This window comes from Tiliqua scincoides, chromosome 4 (genome assembly GCF_035046505.1).
Source record: "Tiliqua scincoides isolate rTilSci1 chromosome 4, rTilSci1.hap2, whole genome shotgun sequence".
In the NCBI taxonomy this organism is placed as follows: domain Eukaryota; kingdom Metazoa; phylum Chordata; class Lepidosauria; order Squamata; family Scincidae; genus Tiliqua; species Tiliqua scincoides.
This window is the reverse complement of record NC_089824.1, coordinates 156,877,240-156,900,761: the sequence shown is the minus strand read 5'-3', so window position 1 is coordinate 156,900,761 and position 23,522 is coordinate 156,877,240. Positions and strand designations below refer to the sequence as shown.

Sequence of the window (23,522 nt, the reverse complement as noted above, 5' to 3'; positions counted from 1 at the left end):
GACCATGAACCCACAGTTTGGGAACTGCTGTTCTAGATATTTTGTATACTAACTGCAAGATTTTACAGAATTTGCTAAAGTTGGAAAACAATCTGTTCAGATGCTTACAACTGTTGATTATGAAAGTGTTAAGAAAGGAATCAAGACGTTTTGATTGGTAAAGAATTCTGTTTAGATCTGAGAACCAATTGGCTCTTGTTTCTCTAGTGGTACTATCTGTTTAAAATGAATGATCTACAACAAAAATGCTTTCAATAACTGATGTTCCTTCTCCACTGTGGAAAGCTTTCCTCAAGGTGTGTAGCTTTTCAAGTAATGCCTGTAAAGTATATCAAATAGCAGATATTTTGGAATTGATCCATCATTGTTCTTTCCCTTTTTTACTTGTCCAATATTGGTGAACACTAGGGAATAGATTACCTCCAAATTTTATAGTAAATTAGCAAGCTGTACAGGTATAGGAGTGTGCATGTGTGCAAAATATCTAGGAGTGTGCATGTTGGGACTATACAAATACAATACTTATAAACTGGTATTGTTTGGAGTAGCTGCCAAAACCATTAGGAAAGAACACAAAGTCAACTGCCATGGCATTTATGAGCTTTAACATAAATCAATGAGTTCAATATCCCTTTGTAATGCTTTAAATGTAGCAGTACAAATGAATGTGCTCAGTTTAGGCCATGTATATGTAGTCCTGCTATGGACTTGTCAGCCCCCTTTTTGTTACTTTGTAATGACCTATCTTTATATGCAATTGAACACTGACTAAATAGTTATAAAATACATATTTTACTTTTTCATTTCAGTCTTTGCCTGAAATGTTTTAAACACTACTTTTTTCAGACATTAAAACAGTAGCACAAACATGCAAGCTTTTCACTCCACATTTGCAACAGTGCTCTAATTTTTACTGAATTAGATACTTGCCAGTGTATTATACAAGCTGATGTCTCCTTCTAAGCCACTTCGTCTGTGCTCAAATTTTACAATAGGCACTTTGGCTGTTGTTATAGGCAGGATGTTTCTTAAACCTGAGAAGATAAGATTTCAACATGTAAAATAATTTTGATAACTAAAGTACACATACAAGTGCAATTATCACTGAGGGCACAATTCAATACACATACCTGGATGCTTCTTAAGAACCTTTGCCAAGCTTTCAATAATTTCCTTACAGTTTAGTTTCTGGTAAAATAAAAATTTTTTAAAAGCATTTATTATTACCTGAATAGCCTCTCTTAAAGAAATCAAGTACTCTGAATATTGCATTACACATCATCCATCACAGTTTAATGAACACTAAAAAATAAAAAAAGACTCTTACCTCTGCATTTTCATGGCCTTCTAGTGTCATGCAAATATCCAGGTCACTGTCACGGAATCCAAATCCATTTTTTGAAGAGCCAAACAGACATAGCCTGGCCTTGTCTGGCCAAAAAGAAGGAGGTGTCACAGATTTTGAATTAACTTTAGTCTTGCTTACAGTATAAAGTGATTGACTGATGAATACAATCCCAGCATTTTATAGAATTAAAGCAATTTAATTCATATCTTTGCACAACCAATATAATATTATTATAAAATATTTACACATCACTCTTCAACAAAAGATTTCACAAAATGGTTTATACAGCAAAAGAAATGTCAAATTAGTCTAACATCAGTGTTCTCTCTAAGGTGAACATCCAAGCCACCGTGTACCTCCCTGCTGAGCTCCATGCAGCAGGGAGCTCGGCACCCCAGAAGTTTGGTGATGATGTGATTGTGAATGTCTGGAGGCAGCGCTTGTGATGTGTCGCAACACCGTGCAGTTGCCAAAGGGGTCCAAGCATTGGCGCAGACCCCTTACAAAAACCCTGTCTTTCACACTGACTGATGTCTTACCACATTTATGAAACACACATCACTATTTCTAGTGACCTGAAATGACTATGAATGTCCGTGCTTTAAATTTCTATGAATATACAATAGTATTGTATCTTAACACTGAGTGGTACTACGTTCTAATTTACCACAGAATATAGTTGTGCCATTGGAAGCTCCTTCTGTGAGCAGGAGTACTGTGTTCATTCAAGAACCACTTCCATTTAGAGAATGCCCCTACCACTTGCAGAAGGCACTTCCCACAATTGAGCTGTGGTCCATGGTGAGTTAGGAACACCCAATGAGGCTTTAAAGCAATCATTATTACGGGTTGGGTATCCCTTATCCAAAAGTGCTTGGAACCAGAAATGTTTTGAATTTCAGATTTTTCCATATTTCGGAATACTTGCATATTCTTATTGAAAGATCTTGGGAATGGGGCTCAAGTCTGAACACAAAATTCATTTATGTTTCATATACCCCTTATGCACATAGCATGAAGGTAATTTCATACAATATTTTTAATAATTTTGTGCATGAAACAAGGTCTGTGATTTTATTTCTTTAGGCAAAAAAGTTTAATAATCATGTTGGTGCTCTAAAAAGTTTCATATTTCACAATATTCCGTATTTCAGAATTCCAGATAAGGGATACGCAACCTGTATATATAATTTCTATCAAACAGCTGCAGCTTCAATCTCAGCTAAATATGTATCAACAATTTTCAGTGATTAGTTGATGAATTCAGTTGATGAATATTTGCAGATGTATAATTGTGATTTTTTTTCAAGTTATTTAAAACATACAAACCTACTTCCTGTTTTAATGCAGTTTAACCAGAGCTTTTTTATTATCCCTTAATTTTTGTAAGTTTCTGTATCCCTGTCGTCAACAACTATTCCAACACCTGACTAAGAACAGGGAACATATAGAACATCCTCCTAAGGAATAAGCCCTATCAAATTAGTCCTTGGCACCTGTTGGCTAAGTTATTACTCCTGCCTGAAAATAACTACCTCACAGAGAAAGGTCCAAAATGTACACTTGCTATTAAAGGTGCACTCTTTCTGTGTCTGCCAACCTATTTCAAGAAAGACATTAAGCTGTATTCTTTCTATTTTAATCACTTGCTGTTGATACCGATTTTAGATGCCACAATTTTTGTTGGTCTTTTAAAATATTCATATTTATATATTTTAATATTTAAAAATTTTAACAGTGCAGAGGTTTTTTAGTAGCAATATAAAAGGTTTTTACGTATTGGGTAGCCCAATCCTATGCTTCCATAGTGCCTAGGGCTGCGGTAGCACCAAAATGACAACTGCTGCATCCAAAGGGTAAGGAAGCAGCACCAGGTCTCCTCGGGTAAGGGAACAAACATTCCCTTACCCCATATAGCAGCCAGGTGGCCCCAACTGATCTTCTCAAATCTGCACCCGCTATTGAGTGGACACAAAATTGAGGACACAAAACCCATGTTGGGTTTCCCGGTCTGGGAGGGCAGTCAGGATAAGGTAGCAGAGCCTGCTGCTGTCTCCACCCCCCTCCCAGGCCTGCTCCTCCCCTTCCCCTGCCCAGTTCTGCCCCTTCCCTTGTCGCCTCCCTGCCCCAAAATGGACTGCCACCAACTGGCAGTAATACTGCTGGGAGCCCTCGGTGTTCTTCCTCTGGTGCTGTGGCCCCGCACCAACTGCCTCTGCGGCCAGAGCCAGTGGTGTGTCAGTACCACCAGCACAAAAGTGCTTTACGGCAGCTTTTACAACAGTTGGGCCAGCGACATCAGCAGAATGCCAGCACCGAGGCGCATAAGATTGGGCCCTAAAATATACTGCTGAAAGCCATCCTGACTGCCAGGAGAAAAATAGGATTTAGATATTTTAAATAAATGGATTTCAAAATTATATGCAAAACTGGGTAGTCCCAAAACTGGGCACTCCCATAACAGTACTCCCTTTAAATTTTTAAAATATTTATGCAATGCTTTTTGAAAAAGTTCTACTTTTACACCGCTTTAAAAGTTTTACATACCATTGTATTCTTTCCGAATAAATCTTTCCAAACTTGCCAGAATCTGCTCACGATTTTGTTGCTCTGAGATAGGAGGTGACAACTCTTCTAAACAAACAAAAAGTTAATTGAGGCATTCAGCACTTTCTAATGATCAAACTCGCATATCGTCTAATAATTGCTTCACTGGATTAAACCCTCTAATGGTGGTTATGGGGGCTGGGGATAAGAATGGGCCCTCAGTTTGGCTGTACTTGTCGTAAGAGGCGACTAAACAGCCACCGGGTAGATGGGACTCGTCAGCCTGGGAAGGCAGCTCATCTGAGAGAAGGAAAACTCTGATCCCAAACCTCCACTGCCTTGTGGCTACATCCAGTTATGGAAAAGCCTTCAGGAGTCAACCTCAAGGCAAAATTCGGAGCCGGAGTCCCTGAGGCAGTTCATGGCTGAACACAGTCACGTTCTGGCAACTCCTGCGACGCCGCTGGAACCAACCGTATTGGCCTCTGCCTTTCCACTGGACAATTTCAGCGACGTGGAGAGGGGGGATTTGCTGCATGGGTAACAGCCTATCCTCCATACCTATTTACCCAGGCTTCGCGCACTGGAGAGGACACTCTGTTCCAGAACCACCATTCAGAGCGTGACACCATAGTCTTCCGAGACTGAAGGATGCCAACAACGGTGGTTATGGGGTCATTAGGTAATGACATTTTACAGCTAGGATGCAACATTTTAAATATCAGCCAAAACTCCTCAGAAAAAATTCAGAGGCTGCAATCCTATACACTTACCTAAGCCCCTATGAATTCTACAGGGAGAGAATCTGGCCATTACCTTGATGAACGTACCTTGATTACCACTTGGTATTAGCTTACCACTTGATAAGCCTTTACCTGTTACATCCAAACCCATTTCTTTTTTACTTCCACTTTTACCACTTCGGATGTCAAGGGAGATACAAGTTCTGATTCTTGCCTTTCTAGCAGCCTCTTCCAATGTAATTTGATGTTGTTATAATATACCTTTGATGGGGTCTCTCCATCATCCTCTGGGTCTCCCTCATGCTCTTTGCCCTTCTCTCTTAATATATGCCTTATACGGCATAGAATCCCAAGATATTCTTTCAATGTGAGCAAACCACTTTATTTGCTGTCTTTGTATATAATGTATAATTGGCTCTATTTCTTTCCCTTATTATTTCATTCCTAATTTTATTCCTTGTGGTTACTCCGACAGCTTTCCTCAAACATCTCATTTCCATCATAAGTAACTTTCTTTTTATTGTTAAGTATCCATGTTTGACACAGGTAACGTAAAGTGAGGATGAATATACTTTGTACAAGGTGCTTCTTTGTACTAATCAGTACTATCTTATGTTGTAAAAGCGAAGTTAATTGTCCCAATACTTGGTTTGCTTTACTACATTGTATATTGCTCTCTTCATCCATTTTAACATCTTCAGCAAATGTTGTTCCTAGATATTTAAACTCTGGCACTACTTGTTTTATACAAGTGCCATACAAGATATATTTATATCAAGCTAAATCAAAATATATACAAAATATATCAAAATACAAGATATATTTATGCAATATCTCTGTTGCAATATTTAAAGTATGCTTTTTTCTACAATTACCATTACTTCAGTCTTTACTAACCTACTACAAAGTCCAAAACATTCTGGTTACCTTAATGTATACTAGGTATATAATCTACTGTCAATCACATACAAAAATATTAGTATTGATAACATTTAAAATAGAATCCAAAACCTGACCAGCTGCAAAACTGTACTTACCAAAGCACCTTTTACATACTAGATCAAGAATTTCTCGAAATCTACTTGTCATTGGTGGTAGTGGTTTTAGATCAATTTTCTTAAAATCCTCTGGGCAGTCATTTTTGGAATGGCCATCCCTTTTGCAGATACTGCATACTATAGTTGGAGGCTATGACAATAACAAACATATTATTTAAAAAATTGTTCAAGTAAATTATATTATTTGTCAAAGGATAGCTGGTGCAGTTTCATGGGAAACGTGCAAGTTCAAGTGTCAATTCAATTCACCCCTCCAAACTATGCAAAAGTTGTCTTTCTAGCACACTTCCTGTTAGAAATGGAGGAGGTGTAGACCCCACATGACCCCCATAATATGAGAGAATGATTCATGAGAAGACTGTAATTAACTCTGGGTCTTTTATGCATAGTCAAAGTTCCATGACTCCAAAAGATCAGTATTTTATACAAACTGTATGAATGTGGCACAACTCCAAAACACACAAAACCAGTAGATGGGCAGGAATGGGTAAAATCCATAGTGAAATTGGAGGATGCACTGGGGAAACTAACACAGTATCATAAACTTTAGCTATTACTTATAGGAAATTTACTCTCAATAGCATCTGAGCTCTGGCTTCACAAAGCTTAAATGTTACTCGGTATTATTCCCTACCACTCACTTTGGTGTTGATTGGGTGTACAAAGAATAGCCTCTCTATTACAAGAATCTTAAGCAAGTGAAGTACAGTACACATCTGTGTACAACATTTGGAAGATAAGTAACTAAACACAGGAGGGAAAAAGCCGGAAGTGTTGGTAATTGTGGCAAAACTAAATAGTAAGTTGAAGAAATCTGGTATTGAGTAAGTTAACGCTGTAGCAATGCTTTGGAGCAGGGTCAAGACACAGTAGCTTTCACCTCCAAACTCTTATAGTAGGGGTTCCTAACATTTTTACCATTACAGACCCCCAACACATCGTCCAATGGATTCCCATACCCCCCCCCCTTTGCCAGACTGTCAAAATCATCATCATCACCGGTCCTGTTAGGTACTAGTATGACTTCAAAAGATGTCGCTTGCTTTTACTTTATTTATTTACAGTATTTTTATACCAAATATACCTAGGAACAGAACACCTAAACTCATATTGATAATAGTAAGCAATAGTTAATAATAGTTAATTATTATTATTAACTATTAAAAGCAATAGTTAATAATCTAATCCAGGGGTGTCCAAACTTCTTGGCAGGAGGGCCACATTATCTGTCTGACACTGTGTCGGGGGCTGAGAAAAAAGAATTAATTTACATTTAAAATTTGAATAAATTCACATAAAATATATTAGAGATGGAACTTATATGAATGAATGAAGGTCTCACAATAGCTCAAGGCCTATAAAAGGCCTTGCACAAAGCAAAACCGGCCTTTCCTTTGCTGTCACTGCTGCTTCACAGATGTGAAACAGCAAGCAGTGGAGAGAGCCCTTGGCCCGCAGCTCACACAAGAAATTAAACTGTCACCCTTACGCTGAGAGTAGTTGTGTTGGGCCAGTGTGGGCTCCAGCATCACTCCAGAGGGCCAGAGGCTCATTGGAGACGGGGGGGCTCCCCGTGGGCCAGATTGGGGGTCCCTGAGGGCTGCAAATGGCCCCCGGGCTGGGGTTTGGGCACCCCTGATCTAATCTATCTCCATCATTTGGTTCCCAGTACTCACAAGGGGTATGGATACCTCTGGTTAAGAATCCCTATCTTAAAGGTTCATACCTTGCAAACAGCTGGAATAGTGCTGTAGATAGCAGGGGAAGAATACTTCAGAGAGAAAAACAGAAATTTCCAAATGGAACTTCCATTTGCATGCTTTCGTGACATGTTTACATGTATGCTGATGTTCTCCATGTGTTATATGCAAATTGAAGGCTTTTCTAAATGAACCTTGAAGATTAAGCTCTTAATAATATATATTTAAATTTAGCTAACATTACTAACTACTTGATTTTGTTTCACTTTGACATGGAGAGGTCACAAGAAGCACAGTAGAGATGGGGGGAAGTTTAAGAAGAATAGACTTGGCAAGTTAGGACTGTGGGGTACTTCAAGGATTCAAGACAGGGCTGGAGTCAGCTGTAAAAGCTTCAGAACAATGGAGAAGTTTCAAGGAGATGACAATTTAACAAGGTAGTGACCCCTTATATATGCTTTGGGCATTACTATTCCCAAAGGCTTTCCCCTCTTATAACTGGAAAACTTTAAGGGCCAACCCTCTGGCCTGGAGTCTGCCACTTGGTCACCTCTCCATTATCTCTCACTGGGTGTGCTTCCTGCAGTGGTGAATTAATTCAGCAGAATGAGAGGCCTTCAGATATGTGCATGCTGGCTCCCTAGCAATATCTGCCCTAGTACTCTAGTTATGGGGTCTCTGGCTTGGTGGGGTTCTTAGATGCACTCACACAGTGTCAAGTCCCCAATTCAGTACCATTCTGCCCCTGTGCTTCTAGACCTTTTAATTCAACTGGTCCTTCTCCCACTGAGTCAACATCCACTTGGAGGCCTAACTTATGACATCTTTAAGAAACCAGCCAGAATTGCTTTTGTGGTATTATCCAAATCTACACAGGAAAGAGTGCTAGGTTTTCCAAATTTCACTAAATATTCTGATGCATGCAGATTGGCAACAATAGTGAACTGGATTAAACAGGGAAAAGAGAAAAATCCAGATTTGCAAATTAAGTACCATTTCGAAAGTGACATGCTTTGGTAGCACATGAGGCTGCCACAGATGCTATACAAGGCAGATCCCTGTTTGAATTCAGGATTCTCAGTTTGGAAGAGCTTGTTCTAAACTGAGTCCAGTGTTTTCTTCATATACATCTTGGTATTTAGGAATAGATTATGGATCAAATTGTTCTGGAAGATATACCAGAGATGTAGAAAGATAAGATTATGCTTTGCATGAATGAATTAGAAAGTATTTGCCCCAATGTGCATGTAAAGTCATGCACATTGGGGCAAAAAATCAAAACTTTAGATATAGGCTGATGGGTTCTGAGCTGTCTGTGACAGATCAGGAGAGAGATCTTGGGGTGGTGGTGGACAGGTCGATGAAAGTGTCGACCCAATGTGCGGCGGCAGTGAAGAAGGCCAATTCTATGCTTGGGATCATTAGGAAGGGTATTGAGAACAAAACGGTTAGTATTATAATGCCGTTGTACAAATCGATGGTAAGGCCACACCTGGAGTATTGTGTCCAGTTCTGGTCGCCGCATCTCAAAAAAGACATAGTGGAAATGGAAAAGGTGCAAAAGAGAGCGACTAAGATGATTACGGGGCTGGGGCACCTTCCTTATGAGGAAAGGCTACGGCGTTTGGGCCTCTTCAGCCTAGAAAAGAGACGCTTGAGGGGGGACATGATTGAGACATACAAAATTATGCAGGGGATGGACAGAGTGGATAGGGAGATGCTCTTTACACTCTCACATAATACCAGAACCAGGGGACATCCACTAAAATTGAGTGTTGGGCGGGTTAGGACAGACAAAAGAAAATATTTCTTTACTCAACGCGTGGTTGGTCTGTGGAATTCCTTGCCACAGGATGTGGTGCTGGCGTCTAGCCTAGACGCCTTTAAAAGGGGATTGGACGAGTTTCTGGAGGAAAAATCCATTATGGGATACAAGCCATGATGTGTATGCGCAACCTCCTGATTTTAGGAATGGGTTAAGTCAGAATGCCAGATGTAGGGGAGGGCACCAGGATGAGGTCTCTTGTTATCTGGTGTGCTCCCTGGGGCATTTGGTGGGCCGCTGTGAGATACAGGAAGCTGGACTAGATGGGCCTATGGCCTGATCCAGTGGGGCTGTTCTTATGTTTTATGTTCTTATGTATTTATTATTATTTAAATTATTTATACTTAATTTTTTATTCATACTTCATCCTATTAAGGATAAAAGTATATATAGTTTGCTACTAGAACCAATTAGGTTTGAAAGCAGAATTCATCAGGATTCATTAATCCATTTAATGCCATGGCCTAAGCAGCTTGATGAGGCTTCTCTGGATTATCCTGATTCCTGCAAAAATCCTGGTAAGTAGCTAAATATTCCCTCAACATCAAGACTCCAATGAGAATACAGTTGGCAGAGCCTGCTGTGATGCAAAAAGCTTAATGAATCCTTCACAGGTTACTTCCTTCTTGAGCAAGAATGACACCTCCCCAAGAATTTCCCCCAAAAGACTACGGCCTTTTATAACAAGGATCATAATGAGATTAACATGAGCATTTCATAATAGAACTATTGAAAGGAGCTTGAGCACATTTTACCTTTCCAGAAGTCAAAATAAATTTATCAAACACATAATGCATATCTTCTGTGGTGACTTCATCTTTAGTGTCTTGAATTTCTCCTACTCCTTTGCAGTTGTGCGAGGTAGCTGCTGTGCTAGTGCCTGAGCACATACTCTTCTGTGGATGCTCCATTACTGAACGCTGCCTACTTTCAGTGCCAGATAATTCATTAACAAAATCTGTATCATAGGATCTACGTTCACTAAAAACACAACGATGGGTGAGCTGCTCTTCAGGTGAAGGCTCTTGATCATCCTTTGCTTTAGGTGATTTTTGTTCTAATTCACAGCATTCATTAGTAATAAGCAAAACAATTTCCTCTCCATCTTCAGAGTTTGTTTTTACAATTTCTGGTTTCTTTACCAGCAAGCTTTCTGCATTCTCAGAAGTACATCTCTTGGACATAGGCTCCATCTCACTACATTCATTAAAATCACACTCTTGTATATCACATATATGGCCCATGTTCTGCTTCTCTGTAATGTTGTCCTGCTGTGGAAGGCAACAATTGGTTACAGGTTCTCCAGGTTTTTTGCTACTGATTTTTCCTCTGTCTTTTTTCTTGGTATCCAGTTTGGTCTTAATCCCATCTTTATTCTGGGGACAAGCAAAATATTTATATGCTGTCCTGAACCTCTCCAAGATGTATTCAAACACCATTTGGCTGTTCAGGCTCCGTGCAACATTTCTTTTTAGTGCAAAGGGATCTAGAAAAAGTCAAACCAGTAATAAGTTTGCTGTTTTTTCAGTTAGGACCTTTATCAATCATGACAACAATATTCATATTCTAAAAATCAATTAATCTAACCTAGCAGAAGAGGAAATATCTCTTACTAGGATTATGCCTGTTAGATAACGTGTCCATTATCTAAAAAGAAAACACAAGATGTGCGCTTATTTCTTTAGGTAAGTTTAAATAAGAGGAAAAAAATTGTGTAGATTTTTAATTCAATTAAAACTCAGACAATTTCTTTACTTAGGTCACAGCCCTAATTTTAAACAACAAAAATCCTATGCTATTTTCTATAAATCTTATGCAAAACATCATCTGCTTGGGAATATAATTATTCTCAAATATAAGGTTGAATAATAATATAAAGACAACAGTAGAAGACCAGTTATTCCCAAAGGAATAGTGTGTGTGGCTGCTCAACAAGGATTTTTCTCCTTTTTTGATCTGCCCTTTGTCATGAATATGTACATGTTAGGCCTAGGTTGGCAATAGAAGCCTGAACCACACTAAGACAATGTAACTGAGAAGTTGCTAGTGGTCCCTAGCTGCAAGAATGTGAGTAAATAAACCAAAAGATTGTTGTCTCTCCTTTGCTGGCCAGAAAGGACAGGCAACAAGAATTACAACCCATTGGAATGTTTAACACCTTAGTAGACGGAGAGGCACCTGATCAAGCGTGATGGAATGCAGCTATGGATCTCCAGTTGGGAGGGGTAAAGAACTATGAGGGGCTAGTAACCAGGCCAACTTTAAGAAGGTTCTCTCCTCAAAAGTTTCTGATTGGACAGTCTAAATAAGTATGAAGTCACCTCAGTACTATTAGCATGAGAAGTATGATAAGGAGGCCCAAGGGGTGTTCCTTCATGAACAGAGTTTTTGGGTGCAACATCCTGCACACTGCGAGCTCCATTGTCTACCATGGGCACCTGGCCTCATAGGTAGCCTTGGGGCTAAAAGATCTACAAGAGTAACTGACCCAGGTGAGAGATAGGGATTAATAGAGATAGCCAGTTAGCTTTATTATTTTATTGCTGATATGTTTCCTAGATATTTATGCCTCTAGAATTTGCTGCCTTACTGTAACTTTATGTAACCTTATGTACTTAGTAAAAGAGATTTTAGTTTATTTGTTTATGAAGTTGTTTCATTGCCTGTTGGGGACAAAGGTTCAGAATCCTGCCTAGCCGTTCAGCAAGCTACCAAGTGCTTATTGAGGTCTAGTGACTTGAGGACTGAAGCTTTAATTGGAGAAAGAGCTCAGTGCCTGCAAGGGATAGAGTTAAGCCTAGAGGGTCTCAGTGTCCCTGGACTGAGGCACTGGTACATACAGGGTGGTGGCAGTACTACTGGACGGGGGGCCTTGAGGGCTTTAGGGTTCGAGAACCAAGAACTCTGAGCACCCCAAACCCCTAAGTTTGCAACACCCTTCTATCTACTTGCTTTGTCTCTTCACCTTTAACAGAGACAATGAAGTGCCACAGTAAATGAAATGCCAATGAGGGCCAAACCTGAACCCTATATCCACAAAAGTATTTTGACAATACGAAGGAGATGCAAGGGTGTGTTTATAATTATTGCTTAAAATTTTCCCAAAAATGTGAGATCCTTACTTCTCTAGAAATATGATCTATTCAACTACAGAGATATTTGTGTTCCGATACAAATTCTTTATTTCTTTCCTATTGGTATGAGTGGGTGAATAGCACTGAAGAAGGCTGAGTTTGGAGCAGGTATACCAGCATCAGCATATTTTCTACATTTGTTGCTAATGCAGCATAATGAAAACATTTTATACATGCAAAGAGGCAAAAGTAAGGAAGAACTCTCAAATCCTTATTACAAAACATGGTGCCCTACCTTCAATGGCTATTCGCCTTTTAGGCCAGCTTTTGTTCTCTCTGGTTAAAAGTTCTTGTACCCGTATACTGATAACATATTCTTCCAAAGCAAATTCCAGTGTATAAAACTTCAACAATTCTAACCACAGTTGTCCCAGAGATATCTGGTGTGCTGTTTCCAATGCTAACAGAGACTGAAAAAAAACAAAACAGAAAAGGAAAACTTATATTTCTGGTTCTTTGGTGATTAATTTCGTAGTTTCAAGAACAGAATTCAGACAAATTTCTATTTAAAGGGACTGACTAACCTTGCCATTTTTCTCCTTTGGATTATTTTGGGTGTCTGTTTCTGAGATTGCTGCTTTCTTGTTGCCTCCTCTTTGTTGCTCACCCTTAGCTTTGCCTTCCACCCCACTCAAATTTTTCCCTGATCCATTACTGGATGGTTTGTATTCCCACACTACAAACGTTTCATCTTCAATGTCCTTCAGCTGGTAGTCATCAGCCTTCTTAGAATCAAATCCCTCAATCTAAACAACAAAGACAGACTTGTCAGAAAATAGGATTGTATGCAATACATATAGTCATATTTATCTCATATCATAATTGAGTTGTAATCCTAACCCCTTCTTGCATGAAAGGAAGATCCTTTTCGTCACAAAAGGCGGGGGGGGGGGAGTAATCCTTACTGATCTCTTCAGAGCCATCCACACTTCACAAAATTCACTTGGGAGGGGGAGACACACAGATTGCTTTAGGACCAAAAAGGGAATGGGGCTCACCTCTTGAGACACAACCTATTATATTTATATACAAAGTCCCAACAGAGGCTCAAAGAACTACTTTAAAGCTTATCATGCAGTTTTTTTGTCTTTAACAGCAGACCCTCATACTATAAACTGCATATGAAATTTTCCTGAGTTTAAAAAACAATGCCAACTAACACGGCAGAGTACTGGTCAAGAAGCACAAATCCAGACCTCCTTTGATTTCATGGAACTAGTATAATTCTTTGAATCCATGCTCTTCAATGTTAGTTTTAAAAACTTACCCAATTTCCCAAATAGGATGGTAGTATACGTGGTTCGCTTTGTTGAAGGAAAAATATCACCATTAAGGCAAAAGAATATGATGGGATCCCACCTTCTGCCTGGCAATCAATATGGCACAACTACAAACAGGAAGATGATTGTTACCAGGTGCAGTTTTGTATATTTTTTTAAAGTAAGAAGCAAAACATGGTATACCTTGTGAAACCTGAGCTGTGTCAAGATTTTCCAGTCATAAGATAATTAATAAAGAATTAATCTGAAGTTATCTGAACAACAAAGGCATGGTCTGAACGCAGATGGTGCAGCAACCTTGCTGAGGCTAAGCAGGTCTAGGTGGTTGGTCTGTGCCTGGATAGAAGAATGACTGATAGAGGTATTTGAAAATGGTGTAGTTTATTTATTTTACTCAGAAGCAAGTCCATTGTGTTCAGCAAGACTTAGGGCCTAATCCTATCCAATTGTCCAGTGCTGGTGCAGTTGTGCCAGTGGGGTGTGCGCTGCATCTTGTGGTGAATGGGCAGTGACTGGGGTCTTCTTAAGGCAGTGGTTTTCAAACTGGCGCATCACGACGCCCCAGCCTGAGAGCCCTGGGCAATTCTCTCTTAAGGGGCGGGGAGGAGGGGAAGGCAGAGATGTGATGCCCAGCATTGCACCTATGACTGGGGCGCAGGGGCGTGCTGCCACTGGGGCGCAGAAGGCGCGCTGCCTTCCGGGGGTCAGGAGCCCAGCGCCAGCCTCAGCAGGGCTCCCCATGCAGCGCAGAGCCCTCCAGAAGGCGATCACAACCACTTCCTGTTTCTTGATCACAGAACCTGGTCACGATCGCCTTCTGGAGCGTTCTGCACTGTGTGGGGAGCCCTGCTGATGCTTGCACCGGGCTCCCCCGAATCCTGGGAAGCTGCTGCAGGCGACGATGAGTGGCAGTACGCCCCTGCGCCCCAATCAGAGGCACAATGCTGGGAATCACATCTCCACCTTCCCCCCGCCCCCGCTGTCTGCAGCAAAGACTTAGTGGCTTTCAAACTCTCCCTGAGAGTTTGTAAACCACTGTCTTTAGGTATAGGAACATGTGTCCCCTTACCACAAGCTGCACTGTGGCTACACCGGAGCAGGAAAGTTGGATAGGATTGGGCCCTTGGGCTGTAATTCTATCTTGCTTACTAGAAACAAACATCACTACTGATAATCCTATGTGTGCTACCTTGAGCACCATGATGCAAGAAAGACAGGATATAAATGTAATTTCATAAATGTAATAAAACAGAATTCCCTTACATGTGAATTTTCTGTTAGATGAAGGGGCATTCTATACTATATGGGAGAGTCCTCTTGTGCCAGTTGGAGGTAAGTTCTCTTGTGTCAACTGCAACCATAGATCTCCTCAGCATGAGTGCTGTCCACTACCCCAGTCTGTATAACTGAGCTTGAACACCCTCTAAGAGATATATGCTTTTGAACCTGAAAAGATCTGTGTAAATGTACACTACAGGCATGCACAGGAATCCTTGTTACCACCCTATTGCCCTGATGACCAGAGCTGAGAACTAGAAGGGTGGGTGGAATGTCCCTTCCTCTACTAGAAACAGACAGCCATTTTCCCTGAACGGCTGAGAATGGTGAGACCTCAAAGCAGCTGACAAGCCCAGCTGAGTGATTCCACCTGCTCTTGGTGTGAGCAAGAGGCGTCTTGGCTGCCCTCCATGTGAGAGATGGAGCTGCTTGTCAGCCTGCGTGGGAGAACTGGAGGCCAGAAGTGAGACCAAACCAGGAAGATCCATTCTGAAATGTTGTTGGTTCTTGAAAGAGAGAACCTCAATGATTGTAAAAATCCCCTTGAAGGATTTAGAAACGCCTGCCTATGTAAACTGCCTTGAATAAAGTCAGAGGAGTAATCGATGACCAGAAAGGCAGTATATAAATACCTAGTTATTATTATTATATTATTATTCTAGGAGGAGGTCACTCTTCCTCCAAGGACATACATCTTTAAATACTGCAGGCTGTTGGTGTTGCTCCAACTCAGCCCTGCAGCTCCCAGTGGCACATTCAGAATCCACAGAATCCCAGTGGCACATTCACACAAGTGGATATTAGGGCTGTTGAGTCTGTGCTTCAATATATCGCTAAGTGTACAGACGTTAATTCTGTTTGATCTCCCACCAATCCATTGCTGTGCCGTGGGCAGATCCGGCACTATCTTCTCCTGTGAACTTCTTTCTCCTGGCTGCTGCCACTACTGTAGGGACAAGGGAAGGGAGGACCTTCCTGGTCGCACCATGTCAGAGTATTGAAAAAGAACAGGAACTAGGCATATCAACATGCTAAGGCAAGCTCTGGCTAGCCTTGCTGCTAATACATAGACTTGGGTTGTGACAAAAGAGAGACTCCTTCCTGCTGATGCAAGAAACCCGATGCTGGAAACAAGGATACCTTCCCCTATCAGGTCCGCGCCCTGACTGTAGAAGGGGAAAGAAAAGCCAAGGAACCAATGAAGATTAAGGTAAAAAAAACCTTAAAACTGTTTTCAATAAGTAAATTGTGGGTGAAGACCCATGCAATGAACCACCTCTTTTCAGCAAGGTAGGATCGAACTGGGGCAACAGACACCCCTCACACTAAGGAGACCAATGGTTGCAATGGAACCCACCTCCAACAGACATGAGAGGGTTCTTCCATATAATATGGAATGCCCTTCTTCTGCCAGAGAACAAATGCCCAATCTCTACAAACCAATTTGATACAACACAGTCTGCCCTCAGTATCCACAGATCGGTTTGTAGACCCCATGCATATACTGATATTGTGGATGCAGAGGGCCTTCAAAGGACCTCTCAGACATGACTGGAAGCATCTGAGAGGTGTTCTGAGGCCCAGGGAGGCTGCACATGGTCTCCCCGGGCCTTGAAAGGCCTCCTGAGGGCTCCAAAAGGCACTTCCAGTTTAGTGAAAAACTGGAAGTGCCTCTCCAAAGGTTCCAGTTAGCCTTCCGAGGCATGGGGAGGTTGCATACTGCCTCCTCGCACCTCAGGACATGACTTCCAGGACATGACGGTCATATCTGGGGTGTCCTCTGAGCTCTCCAGTGTGGGCTTGAGATCCTTGTTGAGTCAAATTCAAGGATCACAAACCTCCAGATAATGAGGGCGAACTGTATAGCGAAATCCAGAATACAGCAAATGGAACAGTGGTAATTCTAACTGTATTAATACTTGTAGTTCACATTTACTTAACCAAATGCTCTAGATTAGAAGACATTCAAAGTTAACTCTGAACAACTTGCACAGAAGTTGCAGCACAAAAGGGAGGGTTCAAAGATTCCTGGATGCCCAACCAAGTATTTCAGCATGTACAAGTGTTTCTTGAGCTTCACATTCAATTGCAGCACCTTACTCTGTATCAGAGACTGTTCTGAAGCAACTTTTCAGGGAGTGCAAGGATCTTCAATAAAAAGAGGAAGCCTCAAAAGCTCTGAGGTGTACATAGAAGCATCAATGTTGTGCACTGAAGCTTTGTACTCAGCCCTCTAGATTTTATCCAAATATTCCATCTTTGGATGCAAAAATTAGAAACATACAATTTTAAAAAACATATAATTAAAGAGACAACTTTTTACATGACTGTGAGACAACAGGTTGCCCAAATATTGCAACATTTCATTGTACTGTTTTATTTTATAAACTTACTCTAGCCCAGTAGCGAAAAGCCAACACCAAAGGAATAAGGACTGGTTCTAGTTTGCCGAGCGCAGCTAGCAGGTCAGTTGTAAGGCAGGCCACATCATTTCCAGCACTTACTTTGCATGTTAAACCACTGATATTGAAAGAAATTTTAAGAAAAATGTTAAGTCTCTATAAGTGAAGTTTGCAAATCCCAAAACAAAAAGAGAACTTGCAATTCTTGGCATATATGTACAGTCTACATTGTTTCCTTTTACATATTGATTCTTACTCAATACACTGCATCTTTTATTTCTTTGGGAACATTCCTGGCAAATGTTCCAGTGATTTCAATGGAAAAGCTAGGAAAATCTGCCAATCTCTCCCACTGAAATCAACAGGATTTACCACAGTTTAACATTTTGGCTAAACTGTGCTCTTTTATTCATTTTAAGGCATTTCTGAGAAGTTCCTGTTCCTTGAAAGACTGGAGAAATAGTTCTAAAGCTAACTCAAACCAACAGACTACAGGTGGGGCTTCGGTATCCGCGAGGGATCTGTTCTCGGACACCTCACCGATACTAAAAATAGCAGATAATCAAATCCATGATTTTCCGCCCCTTTTTCCGGAGCTGTGCTCCAGTCCCCTCCAGACGGCTTTCTGAAGTTCACAAAGGCAGCGAGCATCCACCCGCTGCCTCTGCGGGCTTCAGAATGGCCCAGAGAGGCAAAAAAAAGACACTGGAGCTGTGCTTTGGTCCCCTCTAGAGGGCTTTCTGAAGCCTGCAGAAGCAGCACACATCCATCCGCTGCCTCTGCAGGCTTCAGAATGGTCTTCTTGGCCGAAAAACCACCACTTCATGAGGGAAACCAGAAGAAAACCAGAGAAACCAGAAGTGGCTTTTTTTGGCCAAATGGCCATTCTGAAGCCCGCAGTGGTAGCAGGCGGAGGCGAGCTACAGAAAGCCCTCTGGAGGGAATCAAAGCGCAGCTCCAGTCCCCTACAGAGGACTCAGGTGGGGCCAAGTGTGGCTCAGTGGGGTCTGGGGAACCTGTGCTGAGCCAGATCTATGGATGAAAAATCCGTGGATAAACAGGCTCCACCTGTATATTATATACTATGCAATCTAAAATGAGTTGCAAATAATAAATTTCTGTTGATATCTTATCACTAATCCTTTCCACACAAACACAGAGTTCTAGCCAGCACACAACACTTCCATTTGTATCATCCTTTCTGGTTACCAGAGTGTTTCTGGGTTCAATTCAAGGTGTTACTTATTATAACTCTTAAAGCCCTTAACAGGTGGGAATCTGGACTTCTAATGGATGATCTCTCCTCATTATGAATCCATCTGCACACTTCATTCAACACTGGAGGCCTATTTCATGTTTTCCCACTTGCTGAAACTCATTTGGGAGGACATACATGATGGCATTTTTAGCACAGCTCCCATGAACTACCTTTCCCATTCGTGATTTTCACCAGCTGGTGAAGACTTTTGAAAGCAGGAATTTTTATTAAATAAATGCCCCCATATAGTTTTTTTCACTTTTTAGTTACTCTCGGTTAGCAATTTTGGGTTTGGGGATTGTTTTCATTGTAACATTTAATGGTTTCATTACTGTAATTGTATGTTTTTAAATGCTATAAGCTACTTTAAATGATATAAGCTATTGGGAGTCTATTTTGAAGCAGAAAGACAAGGAAATGAATTCCCAGATTAAAAAATATCACAAAGTGCACAAACCTTTTAATATCTTTACAAAAAACAACAGGAACTTTGGCATGGAAATCTGATTCCACATCAGAGTAAGAAGCTAAAGGAGGGGGAAAAAAACCAGAAGAGTGTATCAGGAAGTAAAGTATCAGGAATAGTATCTCAAATATCTTGACATCGCTGGATTCAAATTCATCTGGATAATTCAGCAGGTTAGAAATGTACTAGCTTCTCTGTCACATCCCTTTCTGTTCCCAACATAAAGAATGTGAGTGAGAAATAAAGAAGAAGCAAACTTACCACTGTTTTTTAAAATATCAAGCACCTGTATCAGAACGTCTGGATGACTCATCTAAAATAATGACCAAAAATGTTATTGTATCTTCTTTTTGATTCTAGTGAACAGGACAATCACATGCTTAACAATCTTAAAGTACAATCCCCTGCTACATGCACAAAAAGTAGACAAGAGGAACATCCACATATACAAACAGATCTTGAATCCAGCCCTCAGAAGTTGCGCACACATGGAATTCCCCCTCTTGGATTCTGCACCCATGTTTTTAGGGGTTATTGATATAGCCTCTGCTAATCCCCATAAATCCCCATAAATGAGGCAAGTTCAACAAGGGCTAACTCCCCTCTCTGAGGGTCCAATCCTATCCAATTTTCCAATGTCAGTGCAGCTGTGCCACAGAGGCCTCCTCAAGGTATGAAAACATTTGTTCCCTTACCTCAAGTCAGCACTGAGCCTATACGAGTACTGGAAAGTTGGATAGGATTGGGTCCTGACTCTGTTAATCCGCCTGCCCAAGCACTGGTTAGGCTGTCATAATGAAAGACTAAAACTGTTAGATAAACTGTCACTCTCCAGTCAAGTCAGCTTCTTTTACAATTCCCCAAAACGTCACTAGTTTCACAAAAGCCTTCCTGGTTCTCACATGATCAAGCATGTGATGTCAAGCATAAGGGATGTTAAGCATAAGGGATGTCAAGCATAAGGCCCGGGGGCTGGATGTGGCCCTCAGCAGCTTTTTATATGGCCATCAGGCTTTCAACTGCTGAGTAGTGCTAAGGTGTTACTGCCGAAAGGGCAGCCCACATGAAAATTGGGCTCTCCCATATCTTGAAATATGATCAAGATCCGTATATTTTCTCTTTTGTTATTTGAAGCTAATGAGTCCCTAAGTGAGAAAAAAGTGTTTATTTTTGGTTATGACCTGTTTAATGACATCACTTCTTGCCTAATGACATCACTTCCGGCCCTCAGCAGGCATCATGAATGCTATGTGGCCCTCTGTATGAAATGGGTTTGACACCCCTGATCTATAGTATCTGATCCTTTGGAACTCTTCTATATCATCATTCTCTCCTTCATCTTATCAAATGCATAACCCAATCCTAAAGATGCTTTCTCAGACATAAGCCCCAATTATTTCAATGAGACTTACCTCCAAGAAAATATGCTTTAGATTGTGAATTTATCCTGTTATGTACACCATAATCCTCAGGAAGCTTCTGTCCTCTATTCCATCTATGTACTATGCGAACTCCAATTTTAAAATGAAAAATTGGTGTTCCAAACAGTAACTATTATTATGAAGTACCTTAGATACTCACGTATAGTATGCAAATTTTTTGCCAAGTAATCGAGCTCAAATTATTACTTCACCTTATCTCTGGGTCAATCAGAGAGCAGAGCCTTTCAACTCTGAACAGTTTGGTTTCTCAAGGGGCAGGCAGGCACCAGGCAGGCAGGGCAGAGATCGTTTCTACAACAACTGTGAAATTCCAGCCAAAGTTAACCTTTTAATCTCCTTCCTTCTGCTGCAGCCTGGTTCTGGTTCTGCTTGGCAAATGCTTGCAAAGCAGGTCTGTTTCTTGAAACATCAGGATGGGACCCTCCTTCCCAGGCTACAATTCAGTGCACCATTACTTAAGAATAACACCCATGGAAAGCAGTGGATCTACTTCTGAGTAAAAAGGGTTGCAAATATATGCAGCTGCATCTCTCTGCTGTGAATTGAATTGCACACTCCCAGTTATGTGTTATGGGTTGTATGTTGTAAGTAGAGATTAAGCTTGTTGTACCAGACACCTTAAAGGTAGATTTGATTCATGGTTCAATCTTTTTCACTTGCATATCCCTTGGCAGCCCATTTCCATAAATTGTACCCTTCCTATTAGCAAAATGTTTGTAAATTAATAATACAAGCCCTCATCTCCCCCATATGAAAACCCAGACTTCATGTAATTATTACAGTGTTTTCTCTTTTCATCTGTTTGAAGAACAGAAGACTTTGCCTTTGCACTGTTTTGCACCAGAAGTTTGCTGAGAAATTCTGGCTGATGGATCACTTTCCATATTATGTTTCAGCTTTTTTACTGTGCTGGTTTTCAATCACTGGTTCATACATGAATTGATGACCAAAAACTAGCTATTGGTGGGGCTTTCACAGTCAACTAGCTACCCTTTCCTACCTTGCTGGCCCTGCAAAGCATTCTGGAGCACGACCTGCCCTTTTCTGCCATTATTCCATTCTTTTTCAAGAACCCCTACAGGTCCTGTTGAGTGTCCCTGGGAGTACATTAATACCAGGTTGGGAACCACTGTTTTACTGGTATGTTGTTTACAGTACACTTACTCTGATAGTGTTTACAAAAAGATGGTGAAGACCAGAATTTAAAAAAGAATAAAAATGTATCTTATGATCTTTTATTATGCTTTTAATAAATTAGAGACTACAGTTCTTAGGTAACAATTAGTGGTAGGTTATTTTTCAGGATCTGGCCTCGGGTAAAATCAGACAAAACGATAGTCAGACACCCCCCTAAGCTTAACCCCCGACTTATCCAGGGGTCATAGAAAATTCCATGATTGTTGGCTCAAAACCTGCCCTCAGCTTATCTGTGGGGTCAACCTATAGGCGGGTGTCTGCGGTAGCTAGGATGAATTGGAATTAGGTTACAGTTTCTTATATCCAAAATATTTAGAATTAAACAAGTAATTATATTTTGTTTTATCTCCCATGGTCTTTGTGGGGGGAAGGGTAGACAAGATAGCATCATAAAATTAAATTTCTGGTGGATTTTTCTGAGAATGCATTTAAAGGTCAAAACATCACTGCCAATTCAGAAAATTAATAAGAGAAATATTTAGGATAATGGACTAAAATTTTTGCCACTTACCGTGGAGGGAAATTTTATATCAATATTAACATCACTTGTTTTAAAAGCAAATCTAGTTAGACAGGATCCATACATCCTCAATGAACATTCTGAAAATAAAGAAATGATTCTAATCAGATACGTGGTTTTCATAAGTCTTTCAAAACTTTGATGTTAGTATGGCTGCAATCTCAAAACTAAACATAGCAGGAAGCAATTCCTACTACTTCAGAAAATATAAAAGAATTTTTATATTTTTACACAATTTTTACACAATTCTCTCTTGTGGCCTTCCACCTGTATTGGTTGTACCTCTGACTGAAGAGGGCCTACACTGATAGGTGAATCGAGGCTGCTGTGCCCGTTTAACATTGTTCTTTATTAATATAAACAATAATGCATTTTTTTTCTCTTGCCTCAAAAATCAAGAAAAAAAATACAGGCATGCCCCAGTATCCAAAGGGGTTTCATTCCAGAACACCCCTTGGTTAACTGAAACAGCACCTCCCCTCACCTCCGGAGGGTCCCCTGAGCTCAACAGAGGCCACGGACATCCGTCTGTGGCTACTGCCAGCCTTAGACTGAGCCCAACAGTAAAGAAACGCTGCTTCCAGTTTCTCCGTGAAGCTAGAAATGACGTTTTTAATGCCTTATAAGGCAATAGGAGGCCTCGGAAAGCCCTCCAGGGTGGGGGGGCAGACCCAATACAGGGCTCCCCTGTACATTTTTTTTCTATGTTTACAAGGAAAGTACTTGTGGACATTTGAGAAATGGTGAAATATCAGATTTACAACTTGATCCTATACTGCACTAGCACCAGGGCTGTGACTGCAGTGCTGGCACTGGGTGTCACAAATGTGCCATAAGGCACATTTGCACCACCCAGGGAGTAAGCTGCACTGGTGGACAGGCCTGCAGCAGTCCATCAACACTGCAGTTGGAGCCCCAGCCACCAGTAGAGACCAGGTAAGCACTGAGCAGCATGGGGGCATGGGAGAAGCATTCCTGGGGAGGGGAAGGGCAGAACAGATGTGGGACTGGCGGAAGCCTCCTACTCAGAATCCTATTCTTCCTCTTCAGCTTGGAAGCCCGACATGGGGCTTCTTGAGCCTGTGCCAGTTAAATAGCTCCAAGGAGACCTCCAGCCTGCTCAACTCCAGTAGAGTCTGCAGCAGTAGCTGTTTGGTACTGATAACCTAGGCTGGATAGGATTGGGCTCTTAGTTTCACCTTCCTATAATGTTTACACTTAAAAGAACAGATGGTACATTTTAGTTTAAATCTACCACAAGGTGATAGATTCAAAAGATAACGTTTTGGTTTTCAGGGCAAATCTCCTGCAAAAAACATTAGGT

The 23,522-nt window shown here is 40.9% G+C and overlaps 1 protein-coding gene across 6 annotated transcripts in view; it reads right to left on the bottom strand.

Moving 5' to 3' along the window:
- The window catches only part of TUT4 (terminal uridylyl transferase 4), a 69,483-nt gene that overhangs the window by 25,463 nt on the left and 20,498 nt on the right, over window positions 1–23,522 (bottom strand). For all 6 annotated transcript variants that reach the window (XM_066623134.1, XM_066623138.1, XM_066623135.1 and 3 more), the window contains exons 6-18: window positions 22,190–22,278; window positions 19,301–19,352; window positions 19,031–19,100; window positions 17,307–17,433; window positions 13,623–13,742; window positions 12,880–13,101; window positions 12,591–12,765; window positions 9,977–10,707; window positions 5,676–5,826; window positions 3,896–3,982; window positions 1,328–1,431; window positions 1,131–1,188; window positions 931–1,034 (exon numbers count right to left, since the gene is read on the bottom strand). In XM_066623134.1, the coding sequence (XP_066479231.1) occupies window positions 931–1,034; window positions 1,131–1,188; window positions 1,328–1,431; window positions 3,896–3,982; window positions 5,676–5,826; window positions 9,977–10,707; window positions 12,591–12,765; window positions 12,880–13,101; window positions 13,623–13,742; window positions 17,307–17,433; window positions 19,031–19,100; window positions 19,301–19,352; window positions 22,190–22,278 (2,090 nt within the window). The remainder of the gene's footprint in view (window positions 1–930; window positions 1,035–1,130; window positions 1,189–1,327; window positions 1,432–3,895; window positions 3,983–5,675; window positions 5,827–9,976; window positions 10,708–12,590; window positions 12,766–12,879; window positions 13,102–13,622; window positions 13,743–17,306; window positions 17,434–19,030; window positions 19,101–19,300; window positions 19,353–22,189; window positions 22,279–23,522) is intronic.